The sequence below is a fragment of the Bombina bombina genome, chromosome 5 (genome assembly GCF_027579735.1).
Source record: "Bombina bombina isolate aBomBom1 chromosome 5, aBomBom1.pri, whole genome shotgun sequence".
Classification (NCBI taxonomy): domain Eukaryota; kingdom Metazoa; phylum Chordata; class Amphibia; order Anura; family Bombinatoridae; genus Bombina; species Bombina bombina.
Window position 1 is genome coordinate 1,151,848,020 of NC_069503.1, and position 25,332 is coordinate 1,151,873,351.

Sequence of the window (25,332 nt, forward strand, 5' to 3'; positions counted from 1 at the left end):
ACAAAGTAAGGACAGTAATGCAACAGATAATGATATTGCCCAAGATGATTCCTCAAATGAGGGGAGTAAACATGATACTACATCATCCCCTACTGTGTCTACACCAGTTATGCCCACACAGGAGGCCCCTAGTACATCTAGTGCGCCAATACTTATTACCATGCAACAATTAACGGCTGTAATGGATAACTCCATAGCAAATCTTTTATCCAAAATGCCTACTTATCAGAGAAAGTGCGATTGCTCTGTTTTAAACACTGAAGAGCAAGAGGACGCTGATGATAACTGTTCTGACATACCCTCACACCAATCTCAAGGGGCCATGAGGGAGGTTTTGTCTGATGGAGAAATTTCAGATTCAGGAAAAATTTCTCATCAAGCTGAACCTGATGTTGTGACGTTTAAATTTAAATTAGAACATCTCCGCGCACTGCTTAAGGAGGTGTTATCTACTCTGGATGATTGTGACAATTTGGTCATTCCAGAGAAATTATGTAAGATGGACAAGTTCCTAGAGGTTCCGGTGCCCCCCGACGCTTTTCCTATACCCAAGCGGGTGGCGGACATAGTAAATAAAGAGTGGGAAAGGCCCGGCATACCTTTTGTTCCCCCCCCTATATTTAAGAAATTATTTCCTATAGTAGACCCCAGAAAGGACTTATGGCAGACAGTCCCCAAGGTCGAGGGGGCGGTTTCTACTCTAAACAAACGCACTACTATTCCTATCGAAGATAGTTGTGCTTTCAAAGATCCTATGGATAAGAAATTAGAGGGTTTGCTTAAAAAGATTTTTGTACAGCAAGGTTACCTTCTACAACCAATTTCATGAATTGTTCCTGTCACTACGGCAGCGTGTTTCTGGTTCGAGGAACTAGAAAAATCGCTCAGTAAAGAATCTTCGTATGAGGAGGTTATGGACAGAGTTCAAGCACTTAAATTGGCTAACTCTTTTGTTTTAGATGCCGCTTTGCAATTAGCTAGATTAGCGGCGAAAAATTCAGGGTTTGCTGTCGTGGCGCGCAGAGTGCTTTGGCTAAAGTCTTGGTCAGCGGATGTGTCTTCCAAGACAAAATTGCTTAACATTCCTTTCAAAGGTAAAACATTATTTGGACCTGATTTGAAAGAGATTATTTCAGACATCACTGGGGGAAAGGGCCACGCCCTCCCACAGGATAGGTCTTTTAAGGCTAATAATAAGCCTAATTTTCGTCCCTTTCGCAGAAACGGACCAGTCTCTAATTCTGTATCCTCTAAGCAAGAGGGTAATACTTCACAACCCAAACCAGCCTGGAAACCAATGCAAGGCTGGAACAAGGGTAAGCAGGCCAAGAAGCCTACCACTGCTACCAAAACAGCATGAAGGGATAGCCCCCGATCCGGGACCGGATCTAGTGGGGGGCAGACTTTCTCTCTTTGCTCAGGCTTGGGCAAGAGATGTTCAGGATCCTTGGGCGCTAGAAATAGTTTCTCAAGGTTATCTCCTGGAATTCAAGGAACTACCCCCAAGGGGAAGGTTCCACAGGTCTCAATTATCTTCAAACCAAATAAAGAGACAGGCATTCTTACATTGTGTAGAAGACCTGTTAAAGATGGGAGTGATACATCCAGTTCCAATAAGAGAACAAGGAATGGGATTTTATTCCAATCTGTTCATAGTTCCCAAAAAAGAGGGAACATTCAGACCAATTTTGGATCTAAAGATCCTAAACAAATTTCTCAGGGTACCATCGTTCAAAATGGAAACTATTCGAACGATCCTACCTACTATCCAGGAAAATCAATTTATGACTACCGTGGATTTAAAGGATGCGTACCTACATATTCCTATCCACAAGGAACATCATCAGTTCCTAAGGTTCGCTTTTCTGGACAAGCATTACCAGTTTGTGGCACTTCCATTTGGATTAGCCACTGCTCCAAGGATTTTCACAAAGGTACTAGGGTCCCTTCTAGCGGTTCTAAGACCAAGGGGCATTGCAGTAGTACCTTACTTGGACGACATCCTGATTCAAGCGTCGTCCCTGTCAAAAGCAAAGGCTCATACGGACATCGTCCTAGCCTTTCTCAGATCTCACGGATGGAAGGTGAACAAAGAAAAAAGTTCTCTGTCCCCGTCAACAAGAGTTCCCTTCTTGGGAACAATAATAGATTCCTTAGAAATGAGGATTTTTCTGACAGAGGTCAGAAAATCAAAACTTCTAAGCTCTTGTCAAGTACTTCATTCTGTTCCTCGTCCTTCCATAGCGCAGTGCATGGAAGTAATAGGATTGATGGTTGCAACAATGGACATAGTTCCTTTTGCACGAATTCATCTAAGACCATTACAACTGTGCATGCTCAGACAGTGGAATGGGGATTATACAGACTTGTCTCCGACGATTCAAGTAGATCAAAAGACCAGAGATTCACTCCGTTGGTGGCTGACCCTGGACAATCTGTCACAGGGAATGAGCTTCCGCAGACCAGAGTGGGTCATTGTCACGACCGACGCCAGCCTAGTGGGCTGGGGCGCGGTCTGGGAATCCCTGAAAGCTCAGGGTCTATGGTCTCGGGAAGAGTCTCTTCTCCCGATAAACATTCTGGAACTGAGAGCGATATTCAATGCTCTCAGAGCTTGGCCTCAACTAGCAAAGGCCAAATTCATAAGGTTTCAGTCAGACAACATGACGACCGTTGCATATATCAATCATCAGGGGGGAACAAGGACTTCCCTGGCGATGAAAGAAGTGACCAAGATAATTCAATGGGCGGAGGATCACTCCTGCCACTTGTCTGCGATCCACATCCCAGGAGTGGAAAATTGGGAAGCGGATTTTCTGAGTCGTCAGACATTCCATCCGGGGGAGTGGGAACTCCATCCGGAAATCTTAGCCCAAATAACTCAATTATGGGGCATTCCAGACATGGATCTGATGGCCTCTCGTCAGAAATTCAAGGTTCCTTGCTACGGGTCCAGATCCAGGGATCCCAAGGCGACCCTAGTAGATGCACTAGTAGCACCTTGGACCTTCAACCTAGCTTATGTATTCCCACCGTTTCCTCTCATCCCCAGGCTGGTAGCCAGGATCAATCAGGAGAGGGCCTCGGTGATCTTGATAGCTCCTGCGTGGCCACGCAGGACTTGGTATGCAGACCTGGTGAATATGTCATCGGCTCCACCATGGAAGCTACCTTTGAGACAGGACCTTCTTGTTCAGGGTCCATTCGAACATCCGAATCTGGTTTCCCTCCAACTGACGGCTTGGAGATTGAATGCTTGATTTTATCAAAGCGTGGGTTTTCAGATTCTGTAATAGATACTCTGATTCAGGCTAGAAAGCCTGTAACTAGAAAAATTTACCATAAAATATGGAAAAAATATATCTGTTGGTGTGAATCTAAAGGATTCCCATGGAACAAGATAAAAATTCCTAAGATTCTATCCTTTCTACAAGAAGGTTTGGAGAAAGGATTATCTGCAAGTTCTCTGAAGGGACAGATCTCTGCTTTATCTGTTTTACTTCACAAAAGACTGGCAGCTGTGCCAGATGTTCAAGCATTTGTTCAGGCTCTGGTTAGGATCAAGCCTGTTTACAGACCTTTGACTACTCCCTGGAGTCTAAATCTAGTTCTTTCAGTTCTTCAAGGGGTTCCGTTTGAACCCTTACATTCCGTAGATATTAAGTTATTATCTTGGAAAGTTTTGTTTTTGGTTGCAAATCTGCTAGAAGAGTTTCAGAGTTATCTGCTCTGCAGTGTTCTCCGCCCTATCTGGTGTTCCATGCAGATAAGGTGGTTTTGCGTACTAAGCCTGGTTTTCAACAAAAATATTAACCAGGAGATAGTTGTACCTTCTTTGTGTCCGAATCCAGTTTCAAAGAAGGAACGTTTGTTACACAATTTGGACGTAGTCCGTGCTCTAAAATTCTATTTAGAGGCTACTAAAGATTTCAGACAAACATCTTCCTTGTTTGTTGTTTATTCTGGTAAAAGGAGAGGTCAAAAAGCGACTTCTACCTCTCTTTCCTTTTGGCTTAAAAGCATTATCCGATTGGCTTATGAGACTGCCGGACGGCAGCCTCCTGAAAGAATCACAGCTCACTCCACTAGGGCTGTGGCTTCCACATGGGCCTTCAAGAACGAGGCTTCTGTTGACCAGATATGTAAGGCAGCGACTTGGTCTTCACTGCACACTTTTGCCAAATTTTACAAATTTGATACTTTTGCTTCTTCGGAGGCTATTTTTGGGAGAAAGGTTTTGCAAGCCGTGGTGCCTTCCATCTAGGTGACCTGATTTGCTCCCTCCCTTCATCCGTGTCCTAAAGCTTTGGTATTGGTTCCCACAAGTAAGGATGACGCCGTGGACCGGACACACCAATGTTGGAGAAAACAGAATTTATGCTTACCTGATAAATTACTTTCTCCAACGGTGTGTCCGGTCCACGGCCCGCCCTGGTTTTTTAATCAGGTCTGATGAATTATTTTCTCTAACTACAGTCACCACGGTATCATATGGTTTCTCCTATATATATTTCCTCCTGTCCGTCGGTCGAATGACTGGGGTGGGCGGAGCCTAGGAGGGATCATGTGACCAGCTTTGCTGGGACTCTTTGCCATTTCCTGTTGGGGAAGAGAATATCCCACAAGTAAGGATGACGCAGTGGACCGGACACACCGTTGGAGAAAGTAATTTATCAGGTAAGCATAAATTCTGTTTTTTATAAATTTGATATTTTTATATCTTTTGTATTTTTTGGATTTCTGCATCTTTGCACTTTTTTGTTTATTTTTATTTTTTATCTTTTATTTTTGCATTTTCATCACCTTTTTAAAGCATCGGATTTAATACTCTTTTTATAGATACAGAATAAATATGTTTTAATAGACATAGCATTGTAATAGTCACAGCATTCTATGTAAGATTGTACTCCTATATGTTTTAAGATAGAACCACGAACTTTGCACACGTTGTACTCTAATCTGCCCCAGCCTTTTTTAGTGAGCTTCTAAATTATATCTCATTATTGCTACCTCCCAGTAATGCATTGCTGCTCCCACGCCTATCAAGGTATGATTTTTAACCAAGCTTACCAAGAGAACAAAGGAAATTATATATTAGAAGTAATTTATACATTTGTTTAAAGTTGTACGTTTTATCTGAATCATGAAAGTTTTATTTTGTCTTTACTGTCCCTTTAATCAAAATGTCTTTCCTAAGATATGGTGAGTCCACGACGTCATCAATTACTAGTGGAAATATCACTCCTGGCCAGCAGGAGGAGGCAAAGAGCACCACAGCAAAGCTGTTAAGTATCACTTCCCTTCCCATAAACCCCAGTCATTTTCTTTGCTTCTGTCAATGGAGGAGGTGACGTTTTGGTGTCTGAAGAAAATTGGATTTCTTTCGCTACAAGCAAGTTTTTTGGGTCTAGCCGTAGTCCACGTTAATCCCTTCAGTAGGGTAGTGGTGGCTTTAAAGCAGTTAGGAACTTGTAAGGTGGGCCTTGCTGCGTTTTCCTAACATTTTTGCTGCCCTAATATAAAAAGCCACAGTAGGCTTACTCTGTTCTTTCTTTTTACAACAGGTCTCTGTAAGGAGTGGCTTCCTTTCACACCGGGTGAACTGTCCTCCTGCCGGACAGCTAGATGTGCAGGTAAGTGCCTTTTGTCTTCTGGAACTAGGAGGCTGGCACTGTAGGGGTTAAGCTGGAATTGCTACCCAAACACACTGCATTCATTTATGGGACTAGAATCCTGAGTACAGGATTTATTTCTGGCAGTGGGCAAGCACCTTTGGCATGTGACATAGAGACTGGGGCTAATAATTTTATTGGTAATTAAAGTATATCCCTTTTCCTTATTCTGGGTTTGTTGTAACCCAAGCACAATCGTGTTTATGGTGTCAGAGTAATCTCTCACAAGTTATAGCGGTGTGCTGTATATTGTGGAGATTCTGTTAGTTCTCTGTTGTTGATAATGTTTTTTCTCCAACATAGGTGTGTCCGGACCACGGCGTCATCCTTACTTGTGGGATATTCTCTTCCCCAACAGGAAATGGCAAAGAGCCCAGCAAAGCTGGTCACATGATCCCTCCTAGGCTCCGCCTACCCCAGTCATTCTCTTTGCCGTTGCACCAGCAACATCTCCACGGAGATGGTTAAGAGTTTTTTGGTGTTTAAATGTAGTTTTTATCCTTCAATCAAGTGTTTGTTATTTTAAAATAGTGCTGGTATGTACTATTTACTCTGAAACAGAAAAGAGATGAAGATTTCTGTTTGTAAGAGGAAGATGATTTTAGCAAACGTTACTAAAATCGATTGCTGTTTCCACACAGGACTGTTGAGATGAAGTAACTTCAGTTGGGGGAAACAGTTGGCAGACTTTTCTGCTTGAGGTATGACTGGCCACATTTCTAACAAGACTTTGTAATGCTGGAAGGCTGTCATTTCCCCTATGGGGACCGGTAAGCCATTTTCTTAGATTAAGTAAAAGAATAAAGGGCTTCATAAGGGCTTAAAAAACTGGTAGACATTTTTCTGGGCTAAAACGATTACTTTACTAAGCATATTTGGCAGATTATAACTCTTAATAGTTATTATAATCTTGGGGATTGTTTTAAAAAAACGGCAGGCACTGTATTGGACACCTTTTTCAGATGGGGGCCTTTTCTAGTCATAGGCAGAGCCTCATTTTCGCGCCACTAATGCGCAGTTGTTTTTGGAGAGCAAGGCATGCAGATGCATGTGTGAGGAGCTAAGAACCACTGAAAAAGCTTATAGAAGGCGTCATTTGGTATCGTATTCCCCTCTGGGCTTGGTTGGGTCTCAGCAAAGCAGATACCTGGGACTGTATAGGGGTTAAATGTAAAAACGTCTCCGGTTCCGTTATTTTAAGGGTTAAAGCTTTCAAATTTGGTGTGCAATACTTTTAAGGCTTTAAGACACTGTGGTGAAATTTTGGGGAATTTTGAACAATTCCTTCATACTTTTTCACATATTCAGTAATAAAGTGTGTTCAGTTTAAAATTTAAAGTGACAGTAACGGTTTTATTTTAAAACGTTTTTTGTGCCTTGTTGACAAGTTTAAGCCTGTTTAACATGTCTGAACCATCAGATAAGCGATGTTCTATATGTATGAAAGCCAAGGTTTCTCCCCATTTAAATTTATGTGATGATTGTGCCATAGTGTCCAAACAAAGTAGGGACAATGATGCCACAGATAATGATATTGCCCAAGATGATTCCTCAAATGAGGGGAGTAAGCATGATACTGCATCATCCCCTTCTGTGTCTACACCAGTTTTGCCCACACAAGAGGCCCCTAGTACATCTAGTGCGCCAATACTTATTACCATGCAACAATTAACGGCTGTAATGGATAATTCTATTGCAAACATTTTATCCAAAATGCCTACTTATCAGAGAAAGCGCGATTGCTCTGTTTTAAACACTGAAGAGCAAGAGGACGCTGATGATAACTGTTCTGACATACCCTCACACCAATCTGAAGGGGCCAGGAGGGAGGTTTTGTCTGAGGGAGAAATTTCTCAACAAGCTGAACCTGATGTTGTAACATTTAAATTTAAATTAGAACATCTCCGCGCACTGCTTAAGGAGGTATTATCTACTCTGGATGATTGTGACAATTTGGTCATTCCAGAGAAATTATGTAAGATGGACAAGTTCCTAGAGGTTCCGGTGCCCCCCGATGCTTTTCCTATACCCAAGCGGGTGGCGGACATAGTAAATAAGGAGTGGGAAAGGCCCGGCATACCTTTTGTTCCTCCCCCTATATTTAAGAAATTGTTTCCTATGGTCGACCCCAGAAAGGACTTATGGCAGACAGTCCCCAAGGTCGAGGGGGCGGTTTCTACTCTAAACAAACGCACTACTATTCCTATAGAAGATAGTTGTGCTTTCAAAGATCCTATGGATAAAAAATTAGAGGGTTTGCTTAAAAAGATGTTTGTTCAGCAAGGTTACCTTCTACAACCAATTTCATGCATTGTTCCTGTCACTACAGCAGCGTGTTTCTGGTTCGAAGAACTAGAAAAGTCGCTCAATAAAGAATCTTCGTATGAGGAGGTTATGGACAGAGTTCAAGCACTTAAATTGGCTAACTCTTTTATTTTAGATGCCGCTTTGCAATTAGCTAGATTAGCGGCGAAAAATTCAGGGTTTGCTATCGTGGCGCGCAGAGCGCTTTGGCTAAAGTCTTGGTCAGCGGATGTGTCTTCCAAGACAAAATTGCTTAACATCCCTTTCAAGGGTAAAACACTGTTTGGTCTTGATTTGAAAGAGATTATTTCAGACATCACCGGGGGAAAGGGCCACGCCCTTCCTCAGGATAGGTCTTTTAAGGCTAAAAATAAGCCTAATTTTCGTCCCTTTCGCAGAAACGGACCAGCCTCTAATTCTACATCCTCTAAGCAAGAGGGTAATACTTCTCAACCCAAACCAGCCTGGAGACCGATGCAAGGCTGGAACAAGGGTAAGCAGGCCAAGAAGCCTGCCACTGCTACCAAAACAGCATGAAGGGATGGCCCCCGATCCGGGACCGGATCTGGTGGGGGGCAGACTTTCTCTCTTTGCTCAGGCTTGGGCAAGAGATGTTCAGGATCCTTGGGCACTAGAAATAGTTTCTCAGGGTTATCTCCTGGAATTCAATGAACTACCCCCAAGGGGAAGGTTCCACAGGTCTCAATTATCTTCAAACCAAATAAAAAGACAGGCATTCTTACATTGTGTAGAAGACCTGTTAAAGATGGGAGTAATTCATCCAGTTCCAATAGGAGAACAAGGGATGGGGTTTTACTCCAACCTGTTCATAGTTCCCAAAAAAGAGGGAACATTCAGACCAATTTTAGATCTCAAGATCCTAAACAAATTTCTCAGGGTTTCATCGTTCAAAATGGAAACCATTCGAACGATCCTTCCTACCATCCAGGAAGGTCAATTTATGACCACGGTGGATTTAAAGGATGCGTACCTACATATTCTTATCCACAAGGAACATCATCAGTTCCTAAGGTTCGCTTTTCTGGACAAGCATTACCAGTTTGTGGCACTTCCATTCGGATTAGCCACTGCTCCGAGAATTTTCACAAAGGTACTAGGGTCCCTTCTAGCGGTTCTAAGACCAAGGGGCATTGCAGTAGTACCTTACTTGGACGACATCCTGATTCAAGCGTCGTCTCTGTCAAAAGCAAAGGCTCATACGGACATCGTCCTAGCCTTTCTCAGATCTCACGGATGGAAAGTGAACAAAGAAAAAAGTTCTCTGTCCCCGTCAACAAGAGTTCCCTTCTTGGGAACAATAATAGATTCCTTAGAAATGAGGATTTTTCTGACAGAGGTCAGAAAATCAAAACTGCTAAGCTCTTGTCAAGTACTTCATTCTGTTCTTCGTCCTTCCATAGCGCAGTGCATGGAAGTAATAGGATTGATGGTTGCAGCAATGGACATAGTTCCTTTTGCACGAATTCATCTAAGACCATTACAACTGTGCATGCTCAGACAGTGGAATGGGGATTATACAGACTTGTCTCCGACGATTCAAGTAGATCAAAGGACCAGAGATTCACTCCGTTGGTGGCTGATCCTGGACAACCTGTCACAGAGAATGAGCTTCCGCAGACCAGAGTGGGTCATTGTCACGACCGACGCCAGTCTGGTGGGCTGGGGCGCGTTCTGGGAACCCCTGAAAGCTCAGGGTCTATGGTCTCGGGAAGAATCTCTTCTCCCGATAAACATTCTGGAACTGAGAGCGATATTCAATGCTCTCAGAGCTTGGCCTCATCTAGCAAAGGCCAAATTCATAAGGTTTCAATCAGACAACATGACGACTGTTGCATATATCAACCATCAGGGGGGAACAAGGAGTTCCCTGGCGATGGAGGAAGTGACCAAGATAATTCAATGGGCGGAGGATCACTCCTGCCACTTGTCTGCAATCCACATCCCAGGAGTGGAAAATTGGGAAGCAGATTTTCTGAGTCGTCAGACATTCCATCCGGGGGAGTGGGAGCTCCATCCGGAAATCTTTGCCCAAATAACTCAATTATGGGGCATTCCAGACATGGATCTGATGGCCTCTCGTCAGAACTTCAAGGTTCCTTGTTACGGGTCCAGATCCAGCGATCCCAAGGCGACTCTAGTAGATGCACTAGTAGCACCTTGGACCTTCAACCTAGCTTATGTATTCCCACCGTTTCCTCTCATTCCCAGGCTGGTAGCCAGGATCAATCAGGAGAGGGCTTCGGTGATCTTGATAGCTCCTGCGTGGCCACGCAGGACTTGGTATGCAGACCTGGTGAATATGTCATCGGCTCCACCATGGAAGCTACCTTTGAGACAGGACCTTCTTGTTCAAGGTCCATTCGAACATCCGAATCTGGTTTCCCTCCAACTGACTGCTTGGAGATTGAACGCTTGATTTTATCAAAGCGTGGGTTTTCAGATTCTGTAATAGATACTCTGATTCAGGCTAGAAAGCCTGTAACTAGAAAAATTTACCATAAAATATGGAAAAAATATATCTGTTGGTGTGAATCTAAAGGATTCCCATGGAACAAGATAAAAATTCCTAAGATTCTATCCTTTCTACAAGAAGGTTTGGAGAAAGGATTATCTGCAAGTTCTCTGAAGGGACAGATCTCTGCTTTATCTGTTTTACTTCACAAAAGGCTGGCAGCTGTGCCAGACGTTCAAGCGTTTGTTCAGGCTCTGGTTAGAATCAAGCCTGTTTACAGACCTTTGACTCCTCCCTGGAGTCTTAATCTAGTTCTTTCAGTTCTTCAAGGGGTTCCGTTTGAACCCTTACATTCCGTAGATATTAAGTTATTATCTTGGAAAGTTTTGTTTTTGGTTGCAATTTCTTCTGCTAGAAGAGTTTCTGAGTTATCTGCTCTGCAGTGTTCTCCGCCCTATCTGGTGTTCCATGCAGATAAGGTGGTTTTGCGTACTAAGCCTGGTTTTCTTCCGAAAGTTGTTTCCAACAAAAATATTAACCAGGAGATAGTTGTACCTTCTTTGTGTCCGAATCCAGTTTCAAAGAAGGAACGTTTGTTACACAATTTGGACGTAGTCCGTGCTCTAAAAATCTATTTAGAGGCCACTAAATATTTCAGACAAACATCTTCTTTGTTTGTTGTTTATTCTGGTAAAAGGAGAGGTCAAAAAGCAACTTCTACCTCTCTTTCTTTTTGGCTTAAAAGCATTATCCGATTGGCTTATGAGACTGCCGGACGGCAGCCTCCTGAAAGAATCACAGCTCACTCCACTAGGGCTGTGGCTTCCACATGGGCCTTCAAGAACGAGGCTTCTGTTGACCAGATATGTAAGGCAGCGACTTGGTCTTCACTGCACACTTTTGCCAAATTTTACAAATTTGATACTTTTGCTTCTTCAGAGGCTATTTTTGGGAGAAAGGTTTTGCAAGCCGTGGTGCCTTCCATTTAGGTGACCTGATTTGCTCCCTCCCTTCATCCGTGTCCTAAAGCTTTGGTATTGGTTCCCACAAGTAAGGATGACCCCGTGGACCGGACACACCTATGTTGGAGAAAACAGAATTTATGCTTACCTGATAAATTACTTTCTCCAACGGTGTGTCCGGTCCACGGCCCGCCCTGGTTTTTTTAATCAGGTCTGATGAATTATTTTCTCTAACTACAGTCACCACGGTATCATATGGTTTCTCCTATGCATATTTCCTCCTGTATGTCGGTCGAATGACTGGGGTAGGCGGAGCCTAGGAGGGATCATGTGACCAGCTTTGCTGGGCTCTTTGCCATTTCCTGTTGGGGAAGAGAATATCCCACAAGTAAGGATGACGCCGTGGACCGGACACACCGTTGGAGAAAGTAATTTATCAGGTAAGCATAAATTCTGTTTTTGTGCTCATTTTCGTTGCGATGGGCTGGAAAATGTTTTTATGATACTGCTTTGCTGAGGTTATCAATTTGGGACCATGCCCTCTAAGAGAAGTTGCTGTGTGTTATTGGCTAACGGTCTCCGCCATTGCATATAGTGTGGCGGGAAGGACGCTGCTATATTTGCAGTGTTCAACTTAAAAGCGTGCGCTTGTGTTGCGGTGAAGTTTCTCGTTGGCGGGTCATGTGACCTGCTTTTCCGTTCGCTTTAGTCTTAGCCAGCGGAGTGGCGTCTTCTCTGTATAACAGCACGCGATCGGCAGGAGAGCTCTGCCGTGTTGCTTTGTTTTTCATGGAGAGATTTATGTCAATGGTTAAACAACCATAAATATTAAGTGGGCTGAAACTTAAGATGAGTGCATTTCTCTTATCAGTTTCAAATAAGATCTCCTACGATCAGGTTTTAACACTTCAGTCTCTGAGGTGTAGAATAAGAAGCCCTTTTCAGTTTTCTGACTTAAAGTAACAGTAAATAACATATTAAAATATTCATTTTTTTAAATAAAGGGATTTTATTTTTCTCATCTTATTTTGAACTAAGGACACAATAGATTGTGTGTTTTGTTATTTGTGTGTGTTATGTATTAAGGCACTAATGGTTCTCTTTCGCAATTCTGTGCTGCTTGCTTAGCTAGCATCTTTCTCAGGTAGAGAGAGATTGCTGTAGTGGAACCTAATGTCTCTCAGGTTGATGCTGTTCAGGCAATGCAACAGCTTTCTCCTTATACGTCCCAAGCCTCAATGGCGTCACATGCAGTGCCCTGCGGTTCCTCTTATCTCCTGGAGGAGTTATTTGCCTGCAGAATTTGTTGTCGAGGTATCCTCTGAGGTATCTGTGGCATAATCTGCTTCTCCTATACTTATGGGAAATCGCAAGAGGAAAATTAGAGATTCAGATGGTAAGGTTTCTGTTCCACGTGTTGCTATACAGTTTGCCCTTCCCCATAGGTCTGATGAGGATACGTCGGTAGATAAATCTCAGATTCGGACATTATAATTCTTTTATCTGATGCTGAAGTTGTATCATTCAGATTTAAGCTTGAACCTCTGTGTGTTGTTACAGGAGGTTTTGGCTTCTTTGGACGACTCCGATACGCCTGTCGTCAACCCTAAGAAATCTAGTAAACTTAATAGTTACTATGATGTTCCTTCCTCTGTGGTAGTGTTCCCTGTTCCAGACTGTGCATTATTTCACAGGAATAGGAGAAGCCAGGGATACCTTTTCCCCGTCTCATGACTTTAAAATGTTTCCTGTCGATGACTCCATTAAAGATTCATGGTGCACGGTAGCTAGAGTAGAAGGGGCTATGTCTACTCTGGCTAAAAGTACTACGATCCCTATAGAGGATAGATGCTCTCTTAAGGATCAACAGACTAAGCTGGAGGCCACTGTGACAAGTGTGGCACCTTTTGGGTGCAACACCTTGTCTGATACAATTTTGGTAGAGACTCCTTTGGGAGATCCAGGTCACAATTAAGGCTCTTAAGCGAGCCAATTCTTTTATTTCTTTTCTTTCTCAAGCTACCATACAAGTTGTTTTGCTAGGAGCTGTTTTTTCTCCCTCCTCTCTGTTTTTACTCCCTCCTCTCTGTTTTTACTCCCTCCTCTCTGTTTTTACTCCCTCTTCTCTGTTTTTACTCCCTCTTCTCTGTTTTTACTCCCTCTTCTCTGTTTTTACTCCCTCTTCTCTGTTTTTACTCCCTCCTCTCTGTTTTTACTCCCTCCTCTCTGTTTTTACTCCCTCTTCTCTGTTTTTACTCCCTCTTCTCTGTTTTTACTCTCTCTTCTCTGTTTTTACTCCCTCTTCTCTGTTTTTACTCCATCCTCTCTGTTTTTACTCCCTCCTCTCTGTTTTTACTCCCTCTTCTCTGTTTTTACTCCCTCTTCTCTGTTTTTACTCTCTCTTCTCTGTTTTTACTCTCTCTTCTCTGTTTTTACTCCATCCTCTCTGTTTTTACTCCCTCCTCTCTGTTTTTACTCCCTCCTCTCTGTTTTTACTCCTTCCTCTCTGTTTTTACCCCTTCCTCTCTGTTTTTACCCCTTCCTCTCTGTTTTTACTCCCTCCTCTCTGTTTTTACCCCTTCCGCTCTGTTTTTACCCCTTCCGCTCTGTTTTTACCCCTTCCGCTCTGTTTTTACCCCTTCCGCTCTGTTTTTACCCCTTCCTTTCTGTTTTTACCCCTTCCTCTCTGTTTTTACCCCTTCCTCTCTGTTTTTACCCCTTCCTCTCTGTTTTTACCCCTTCCTCTCTGTTTTTACTCTCTCTTCTCTGTTTTTACTCTCTCTTCTCTGTTTTTACTCCCTCCTCTCTGTTTTTACTCTCTCTTCTCTGTTTTTACTCCCTCCTCTCTGTTTTTACTCTCTCTTCTCTGTTTTTACTCTCTCTTCTCTGTTTTTACTCTCTCTTCTCTGTTTTTACTCTCTCTTCTCTGTTTTTACTCTCTCTTCTCTGTTTTTACTCCCTCCTCTCTGTTTTTACTCCCTCCTCTCTGTTTTTACTCCCTCCTCTCTGTTTTTACTCCCTCCTCTCTGTTTTTACTCCCTCCTCTCTGTTTTTACTCCCTCCTCTCTGTTTTTACTCTCTCTTCTCTGTTTTTACTCTCTCTTCTCTTTTTTTACTCCCTCCTCTCTGTTTTTACTCTCTCTTCTCTGTTTTTACTCTCTCCTCTCTGTTTTTACTCCCTCCTCTCTGTTTTTACTCCCTCCTCTCTGTTTTTACTTCCTCCTCTCTGTTTTTACTCCCTCCTCTCTGTTTTTACTCCCTCGTCTCTGTTTTTACTCCCTCGTCTCTGTTTTTACTCCCTCGTCTCTGTTTTTACTCTCTCTTCTCTGTTTTTACTCTCTCTTCTCTGTTTTTACTCCCTCTTCTCTGTTTTTACTCTCTCTTCTCTGTTTTTACTCCCTCTTCTCTGTTTTCTCTTGTTAAGTGTATTCAGTCCACGGGTCATCCATTACTTATGGGATATATTCCCTTCCCAACAGGAAGTTGCAAGAGGATCACCCAAGCAGAGCTGCTATATAGCTCCTCCCCTCACATGTCATATCCAGTCATTCTCTTGCAACACTCAACATAGTAGGAAGGTGTGAGAGGAGTGTGGAGTTTTATACTTAATTATTTCTTCAATCAAAAGTTTGTTATTTTAAATGGCACCGGAGTGTGCTGTTTTTTCTCTCAGGCAGTATTTAGAAGAAGAATCTGCCTGCGTTTTCTATGATCTTAGCAGAAGTAACTAAGATCCACTGGCTATTCTCGCACATTCTGAGGAGTGGGGTAACTTCAGAAAAGGGAATAGCATGCGGGGTCCCCTGCAAACGAGGTATGTGCAGTAAATTATTTTTCTAAGGAATGGAATTGACTAAGAAAATACTGCTGATACCGATGTAATCTAAGTACAGCCTTAAATGCAGTAGTAGCGACTGGTATCAGGCTGATGAGTGTATGTGCAGTAAAGTAATTTTCTAAGGAATGGAATTTGACTAAGAAAATACTGTTAACACTGAAGTAATGTATGAGCCTTAACTGCAGTAGAAGCGACTGGTAGCAGGCTTATTAATAACACTACATAACCTTTAAGATGGATGTTAAAACGTTTTACTGGCATGTTAATCGTTTTTGTGAGGTACTTTGGTGATAAAACTGATTGGGGCATGATTTTTTCCACATGGCTAACGTATATTTCTGCATAGAAACAGTTAACTGAGGTTTCCCACTGTTGTAATATGAGTGGGAGGGGCCTATTTTAGCGCTTTTTTGCGCAGTAAAAATTCAGTCACAGTCTTCCTACTTCTTCCTCCATGATCCAGGACGTCTCTAGAGAGCTCAGGGGTCTTCAAAATTCATTTTGAGGGAGGTAATCAGTCACAGCAGACCTGTGACAGTGTGTTTGACTGTGATAAAAACGTTAATTGTTAAATTGATTATCCGTTTTGGGTATTAAGGGGTTAATCATCCATTTGCTGGTGGGTGCAATCCTTTGCTATCTTATTACATTTGCTGTGAAAATTTGGTTGCTATAACTTATTTGGTTCATTGTTATTTCAACTGTGACAGTTTTTTATGCTTCTTAAAGGCGCAGTAGCGTTTTTCATATTGCTTGTAAATTTTATTGAAAGTATTTTCCAAGCTTGCTAGTCTCATTGCTAGTCTGTTTAAACATGTCTGAGACAGATGAATCTGTTTGTTCACTATGTTTGAAGGCCAATGTGGAGCCCCATAGAAAAGTCAATCTTTATCTGTAAAGAAATTATCACCAGACAACGAGGGGGAAGTTATGCCGACTAACTCTCCTCACGTGTCAGTACCTTCGCCTCCCGCTCAGGAGGCGCGTGATATTGTGGCGCCAAGTACATCAGAGAGGCCCTTACAAATCACTTTGCAAGACATGGCTACTGTTATGACAGAAGTATTATCTAAATTGCCAGAATTAAGAGGCAAGCGCGATAGCTCTGGGTTAAGGACAGAGCGCGCTGATGATGTGAGAGCCATGTCCGATACTGCGTCACAATTTGCAGAACATGAGGACTGAGAGCTTCATTCTGTGGGTGATGGATCTGATCCGGGGAGACCGGATTCAGAGATTTCTAATTTTAAATTTAAGCTTGAGAACCTCCGTGTATTGCTAGGGGAGGTATTAGCGGCTCTGAATGATTGTAACACGGTTGCAATTCCAGAGAAATTATGTAGGCTGGATAAATACTTTGCGGTGCCGGTGTGTACTGACGTTTTTCCTATACCTAAAAGGCTTACAGAGATTATTAGCAAGGAGTGGGATAGACCCGGTGTGCCCTTTTCCCCTCCTCCTATATTTAGGAAAATGTTTCCAATAGACGCCACCAAACGAGACTTGTGGCAGACGGTCCCTAAGGTGGAGGGAGCAGTTTCTACTTTAGCTAAGCGTACCACTATCCCGGTGGAGGATAGTTGTGCTTTTTCGGATCCAATGGATAAAAAATTAGGTTACCTTAAGAAAATGTTTGTTCAACAAGGTTTTATCTTACAGCCCCTTGCATGCATTGCGCCTGTCACTGCTGCTGCAGCATTCTGGTTTGAGTCTCTGGAAGAGGCCATTCGAACAGCTCCATTGGATGAGATTATGGACAAGCTTAAAACACTTAAGCTAGCTAACGCATTTGTTTCTGATGCCGTTGTACATTTAACCAAACTAACGGCTAAGAACTCCGGATTCGCCATCCAGGCGCGTAGAGCGCTATGGCTTAAATCCTGGTCAGCTGACGTGACTTCTAAATCTAAATTGCTTAATATTCCTTTCAAAGGGCAGACCTTATTCGGGCCCGGCTTGAAAGAAATTATTGCTGACATTACTGGAGGTAAGGGTCATACTCTTCCTCAGGACAGGGCCAAATCAAAGGCCAAACAGTCTAATTTTCGTGCCTTTCGTAACTTCAAGGCAGGAGCAGCATCAACTTCCTCCGCTCCAAAACAGGAAGGAACTGTTGCTCGTTACAGACAGGGCTGGAAAGCTAACCAGTCCTGGAACAAGGGCAAGCAGGCCAGAAAACCTGCTTCTGCCCCTAAGACAGCATGAAGAGAGGGCCCCCTATCCGGAAACGGATCTAGTGGGGGGCAGACTTTCTCTCTTCGCCCAGGCTTGGGCAAGAGATGTCCAGGATCCCTGGGCGTTGGAGATCATATCTCAGGGATATCTTCTGGACTTCAAAGCATCTCCTCCACAAGGGAGATTTCATCTTTCAAGGTTATCAGCAAACCAAATAAAGAAAGAGGCGTTTCTACGCTGTGTACAAGACCTCTTAGTAATGGGGGTGATCCACCCGGTTCCGCGGACGGAACAAGGGCAAGGTTTTTACTCCAATCCCTCAAGAAAGAGGGAACCTTCAGACCAATCTTGGACCTAAAAATCTTAAACAAATTTCTAAGGGTTCCATCATTCAAAATGGAAACTATTCGAACCATCCTACCCATGATCCAAGAGGGTCAGTATATGACCACAGTGGACTTAAAGGATGACTACCTTCACATACCGATTCACAAAGATCATTATCAGTACCTAAGATTTGCCTTTCTAGACAGGCATTACCAGTTTGTAGCTCTTCCCTTCGGGTTAGCTACGGCCCCGAGAATTTTTACAAAGGTTCTGGGCTCACTTCTGGCGGTACTAAGACCGCGAGGCATTGCGGTGGCTCCGTACATAGACGACATTCTGATACAAGCGTCAAGTTTTCAAATTGCGAAGTCTCATACAGAGATAGTTCTGGCATTTCTGAGGTCGCATGGGTGGAAGATGAACGTGGAAAAGAGTTCTCTATTACCACTCACAAGGGTTCCCTTCCTAGGGACTCTTATAGATTCTGTAGAGATGAAAATTTACCTGACGGAGTCCAGGTTATCAAAACTTCTAAATGCTTGCAGTGCCCTTCATTCCATTCCACACCCGTCAGTAGCTCAGTGCATGGAAGTAATCGGCTTAATGGTAGCGGCAATGGACATAGTACCATTTGCACGCCTGCATCTCAGACCGCTGCAATTATGCATGCTAAGTCAATGGAATGGGGATTACTCAGATTTGTCCCCTCTACTAAATCTGGATCAAGAGACCAGAGATTCTCTTCTCTGGTGGCTTTCTCGAGTCCATCTGTCCAGGGGTATGACCTTTCGCAGGCCAGATTGGACGATTGTAACAACAGATGCCAGCCTTCTAGGTTGGGGCGCAGTCTGGAACTCCCTGAAGGCTCAGGGATTGTGGACTCAGGAGGAGAAACTCCTCCCAATAAATATTCTGGAATTAAGAGCAATATTCAATGCCCTTCTAGCTTGGCCTCAGTTGACGACACTGGGGTTCATCAGATTTCAGTTGGACAACATCACGACTGTGGCTTACATCAACCATCAAGGGGGAACCAGGAGTTCTCTAGCGATGTTGGAAGTCTCAAAGATAATTCGCTGGGCAGAGTCTCACTCTTGCCACCTGTCAGCGATCTATATCCCAGACGTGGAGAACTGGGAGGCGGATTTTCTAAGTCGCCAGACTTTTCATCCGGGGGAGTGGGAACTTCATCCGGAGGTCTTTGCTCAACTGATTCATCGTTGGGGCAAACCAGAACTGGATCTCATGGCATCTCGCCAGAACGCCAAACTTCCTTGTTACGGATCCAGGTCCAGGGACCCGGGAGCGGCGCTGATAGATGCTCTAGCAGCCCCTTGGGTTTTCAACATGGCTTATGTGTTTCCACCGTTTCCGCTTCTTCCTCGATTGATTGCCAAGATCAAACAGGAGAAAGCATCAGTGATTCTGATAGCGCCTGCGTGGCCACGCAGGACCTGGTATGCAGACCTAGTGGACATGTCGTCCTGTCCACCATGGCCTCTGCCTCTGAGGCAGGACCTTCTAATTCAGGGTCCTTTCAACCATCCAAATCTAATTTCTCTGAGGCTGACTGCATGGAGATTGAACGCTTGATTCTATCAAAGCGTGGCTTCTCGGAGTCGGTTATTGATACCTTAATACAGGCTCGGAAACCTGTTACCAGAAAAATTTACCATAAGATTTGGCGTAAATATTTATATTGGTGCGAATCCAAGAGTTACTCATGGAGTAAGGTTAGGATTCCTAGGATATTGTCTTTTCTACAAGAGGGTTTAGAAAAGGGATTATCTGCTAGTTCGTTAAAGGGACAGATTTCTGCTCTGTCTATTCTTCTACACAAACGTCTGGCAGAAGTTCCAGACGTTCAGGCTTTTTGTCAGGCTTTGGCTAGGATTAAGCCTGTGTTTAAGACTTGCTCCGCCGTGGAGCTTAAACTTGGTTCTTAAAGTTCTTCAAGGTGTTCCGTTTGAACCCCTTCATTCCATTGATATTAAGCTGTTATCTTGGAAAGTTCTGTTTTTGATGGCTATTTCCTCGGCTCGAAGAGTCTCTGAGTTATCTGCCTTACATTGTGATTCTCCTTATCTGATTTTCCATTCAGACAAGTTAGTTCTGCGTACTAAACCTGGGTTCTTACCTAAGGTAGTTTCTAACAGAAATATCAATCAAGAGATTGTTGTTCCATCATTGTGTCCTAATCCTTCTTCAAAGAAGGAGCGACTTTTGCATAATCTGGACGTAGTCCGTGCCCTGAAGTTCTATTTACAGGCAACTAAAGATTTTCGTCAAACTTCTTCCCTGTTTGTCGTTTATTCTGGTCAGAGGAGAGGTCAAAAAGCTTTGGCTACCTCTCTCTCCTTTTGGCTTCGTAGCATAATACATTTAGCCTATGAGACTGCTGGACAGCAGCCCCCTGAAAGAATTACAGCTCATTCCACTAGAGCTGTGGCTTCCACCTGGGCCTTTAAAAATGAAGCCTCTGTTGAACAGATTTGCAAGGCTGCGACTTGATCTTCGCTTCATACCTTTTCAAAATTTTACAAATTTTACACTTTTGCTTCTTCGGAGGCTATTTTTGGGAGAAAGGTTCTACAGGCAGTGGTTCCTTCCGTTTAAAGTTCCTGCCTTGTCCCTCCCATCATCCATGTACTTTAGCTTTGGTATTGGTATCCCATAAGTAATGGATGACCCGTGGACTGAATACACTTAACAAGAGAAAACATAATTTATGCTTACCTGATAAATTTATTTCTCTTGTAGTGTATTCAGTCCACGGCCCGCCCCGTCTTTTTTGAGGCAGATCTAAATTTTAATTAAACTCCAGTCACCACTGTACCCTATGGTTTCTCCTTTCTTGTCTTGTTTTGGTCGAATGACTGGATATGACATGTGAGGGGAGGAGCTATATAGCAGCTCTGCTTGGGTGATCCTCTTGCAACTTCCTGTTGGGAAGGGAATATATCCCATAAGTAATGGATGACCCGTGGACTGAATACACTACAAGAGAAATAAATTTATCAGGTAAGCATAAATTATGTTTTTACTCCCTCTTCTCTGTTTTTACTCTCTCTTCTCTGTTTTTACTCCCTCCTCTCTGTTTTTACGCCCTCCTCTCTGTTTTTACTCCCTCCTCTATGTTTTTACTCCCTCCTCTCTGTTTTTACTCCCTCCTCTCTGTTTTTACTCTCTCTTCTCTGTTTTTACCCCCTCTTCTCTGTTTTTACTCCCTCTTCTCTGTTTTTACTCTCTCTTCTCTGTTTTTACTCCCTCTTCTCTGTTTTTACTCCCTCCTCTCTGTTTTTACTCCCTCCTCTCTGTTTTTACTCTCTCTTCTCTGTTTTTACTCTCTCTTCTCTGTTTTTACTCTCTCTTCTCTGTTTTTACTCTCTCTTCTCTGTTTTTACTCTCTCTTCTCTGTTTTTACTCTCTCTTCTCTGTTTTTACTCTCTCTTCTCTGTTTTTACTCTCTCTTCTCTGTTTTTACCCCTCCTCTGTTTTTACCCCTCCTCTGTTTTTACCCCTCCTCTGTTTTTACCCCTCCTCTCTGTTTTTACTCCCTCCTCTCTGTTTTTACTCCCTCTTCTCTGTTTTTACTCTCTCTTCTCTGTTTTTACTCTCTCTTCTCTGTTTTTACTCTCTCTTCTCTGTTTTTACTCCCTCCTCTCTGTTTTTACTCCCTCCTCTCTGTTTTTACTCCGTCCTCTCTGTTTTTACTCCGTCCTCTCTGTTTTTACTCCGTCCTCTCTGTTTTTACTCCCTCCTCTCTGTTTTTACTCTCTCCTCTCTGTTTTTACTCCCTCCTCTCTGTTTTTACTCCCTCCTCTGTTTTTACTCCCTCCTCTCTGTTTTTACTCCCTCCTCTCTGTTTTTACTCCCTCCTCTCTGTTTTTACTCCCTCCTCTCTGTTTTTACTCCCTCCTCTCTGTTTTTACTCCCTCCTCTCTGTTTTTACTCCCTCCTCTCTGTTTTTACTCCCTCCTCTCTGTTTTTACTCCCTCCTCTCTGTTTTTACTCCCTCCTCTCTGTTTTTACTCCCTCCTCTCTGTTTTTACTCTCTCCTCTCTGTTTTTACTCTCTCTTCTCTGTTTTTACTCTCTCCTCTCTGTTTTTACTACCTCCTCTCTGTTTTTACTACCTCCTCTCTGTTTTTACTACCTCCTCTCTGTTTTTACTCCCTCCTCTCTGTTTTTACTCCCTCCTCTCTGTTTTTACTCTCTCTTCTCTGTTTTTACTCTCTCTTCTCTGTTTTTACTCTCTCTTCTCTGTTTTTACTCTCTCTTCTCTGTTTTTACTCTCTCTTCTCTGTTTTTACTCTCTCTTCTCTGTTTTTACTCTCTCCTCTCTGTTTTTACTACCTCCTCTCTGTTTTTACTACCTCCTCTCTGTTTTTACTCTCTCTTCTCTGTTTTTACTCTCTCTTCTCTGTTTTTACTCTCTCTTCTCTGTTTTTACTCTCTCTTCTCTGTTTTTACTCTCTCTTCTCTGTTTTTACTCCCTCCTCTCTGTTTTTACTCCCTCCTCTCTGTTTTTTACTCTCTCTTCTCTGTTTTTTACTCTCTCTTCTCTGTTTTTACTACCTCCTCTCTGTTTTTACTCCCTCCTCTCTGTTTTTACGCCTTCCTTTATCTTTTTACTCTCTCCTCTATCTATTTTCTCCCTCCTCTGTTTTTACCCCCTCCCATGTTACTTTTATATCTTCACCTTTCAGCTATGTTTTCTCACCTACTTCCTTCATTTCACTATTGTCACTTATGTTTTTTTGCAGGCTGAACCCTGTGTACCCAGGAGGCTCGGAGGTTGGAGCACCTATACGCACTGCCAAAGCAGAAAGACGTTTGCAGGAGCGGCTGAGAGTGCAGAGCCCAGAACTAACGGAACAAGAAATGCAACTGTCACCTGCAGAAAGGCGAGCACTGCAAGCGGAAAAGAGAGCAATGTGGAGAGCCGCTAGGTGAGTGACGCACTGCAACTGAACATTAGCCAGAGGCTGCTTCACATGTACAAGCACACAAGGTTTGCAATGCTGCGCAGCTGCCACAGCTCCCTCTCTCATAGGTATAAGCCTGTTACTGATGCAGCAGCTTGGGAGACATACTGCACTCTATGTATGTCCCCTCAATGTAATAAAAACGATTTAATTAGTAACCTCTGCGCACCGTCACCTATTGTCATGATTATCGCAACCTGTGCACCGGGGAGACCGCTGTTCCAAAGCCGTTTTCAGCGATATCCCACACTACAGGCCGTGCTAATTGGTGCCATAGTGGGCTGCACTATGGGGGTGCTGGTGACATCACCACAAACTTGTGTGTTGATGTTTCAAATGGGCAGAATCAGGAAGTCAAGAAAGCTGGATAAGGGGAGGTTACTCAATTTGAAACCTAGCCCCCTTTGCTACAGATGCTCTAGACCCCTCATTTAAAGAGGAAAATCTGCTCTTTCATGTTGTGATGGTCTTGGGAAGCAACAAGCCACCCCCCCTACAAAAAAAATAATAGTTAAAAATATATAGCATGGAGGGATTCTGTAGTGACAAATAATAAACCCCCTTATAAAGTATTGTCTGTGCACTGACACAAAGGGCCCCTCTAGTTTATATTAGAACAACGAAAGGCTTTATAGACCCCTTGATTACAATTTAATAAGGTGATCACAGAAGTGACAGTGGTTACCTGACTCTTTAATTTTATTTACTAAAAAAATACCGATTTCTTTTTTAAGACACAATGAGTCCACGGATCATCTTAATTACTAATGGGATATTCACCTCCTGGTCAGCAGGAGGAGGCAAAGAGCACCACAGCAGAGCTTTTAAATAGCTCTTCCCTTCCCTCCCACTCCAGTCATTCTCTTTGCCTACGTTAGTGATAGGAAGAGGTAAAGTGAGATGTTAGTTTTAGATTCTTCAATCAAGAGTTTATTATTTTTAAAGTAGTACAAGATTGTGCTGCTTTGTTCTAGGGTGTAGTCGTAGTCCATATCAGTCTCTTCAGTAGGGCTTTGGTGGCTTTAGAGCAATGGGATCTTGTGGGACATAATTCTGACTGCGCCTCCCATGTTTATGCTGCCCTGTTTGTGAAAGTCTGAGAGAGACAAATACTGAGTACTTTTTATTTCCACAGGCCAATGTGAGGGGGAGGACCTCGTAAGCCGGGTGGGCTGACTTGCTGCCGGGCAGAATTTTAAGGTAAGTGCTGTTTTCATTTCTGGGGTTGTACGCAGAAAGATTGGCACTTTACTTCACACATGGACAACATTATCCCTAGGAGAGATAGGTCATTGGGCAGTTTATGCAGGCACTGGCATATTTATACTTAGGGGCTGTTGGTAATTCCCTACAGCTTTTGTGTAGTCCAATCAGCCGACCGGGAGGTTACATTTGTCTATGCCTTAACCTGTTTGGTACAATACTACTCAAAACCACCTTATTTTTATATTCTAGCCGACCGGGAGTTCTTAGTTGGGACCGCCATGATGATGGGGTTTACACAGACTTCCCTGCGCACAGTGGGGAGGTAGTCCTAGCCGACCGGGAGTTCTTAGCAGGGACCGTCATGATATGGGGTTTGCACAGACTTCCCTGCGCAAAGTGGGGAGGTAGTCTGGCTGGGCGAGCTGAGGTGGAGAGTTGTGAACAAGGGATCTTTAAGACCGCCATAGAAATTGACATAGGGCACTTTCTATCTGAGGTGTTAGCTGCCCGGGAAATTTATTTGCATACGCCCACGATGGGCAGAGCTAATCTACGCAGCATTCTGGCGCGCTGTGTTCATAGCTCTTACCCGGCACGGAGCGGTGGTGGGTCTCCTCTGCTGCGTTATGCCACACAGAAGAGAGGCTTCACATTCTTTTTCAAAGCTTTATTTAGGAGGTAAACTGTATTAAATTGCCTCACAGTCTGAAATAATACAAAGTAAAGGCTATTAGTGCAGATTCAGACAGATCTGGATGTAAATGCCTCACAGATTTACCAGATGGGTATTATGTTCTCTAATGAGTTGGTTTCTCATCCGTTGGCAAATAACTTCCTCAGCAGGATTTAGCTGAGGTTTGGGATCTTAATTTGTAACTATGTTTCACATTGCACAAAAATAAAGCAGTTTATTTTATTTTTTAAAGACACCGTAACACCAAGAATATTTGTTGATCTAGCTGTGAATACTGCGGTCCAGGAGGCCCTTCAACGTGATAACATTTTGGTTGTTAATAAAATAGATCTTAAGCAGAGTTCTGATGTTGCTCTTAACATTTAAAGGCACAGTAACTCTAGTTAGGATATTCAATTTATTTTAGATTAAAATGTGAATAAAACATTCTTTATACTGTGATGATACTGACATTTCTATTCCTCATGTATGGAGAGAATTTTACAGGTCAGTGAGAATCCTCATTTACAGAGCCAACATTGTCTCAGATGCTGTTAAAGGGTAAGGGGCATTATGACAATGTTCTATACATTCTGCAGCTTTCTCCTAAAGTGTCCTAAAACCTTAGCGTCCATTCAACCAGTGCCCTGCACTTCCTCCACGGCTCCTCCTGGAGTTACCTTGCAAGACATCGCTTTCCTTATTCACTAGACGG

The 25,332-nt window shown here is 43.1% G+C and overlaps 1 protein-coding gene across 1 annotated transcript in view; it reads left to right on the forward strand.

Moving 5' to 3' along the window:
• SCRIB (scribble planar cell polarity protein) overlaps positions 1 to 25,332 on the forward strand; it is a 746,390-nt gene that overhangs the window by 631,242 nt on the left and 89,816 nt on the right. Inside the window, exon 40 of the mRNA XM_053715486.1 lies at positions 22,517 to 22,702. Coding sequence (XP_053571461.1) covers positions 22,517 to 22,702 — 186 coding nt within the window. The remainder of the gene's footprint in view (positions 1 to 22,516; positions 22,703 to 25,332) is intronic.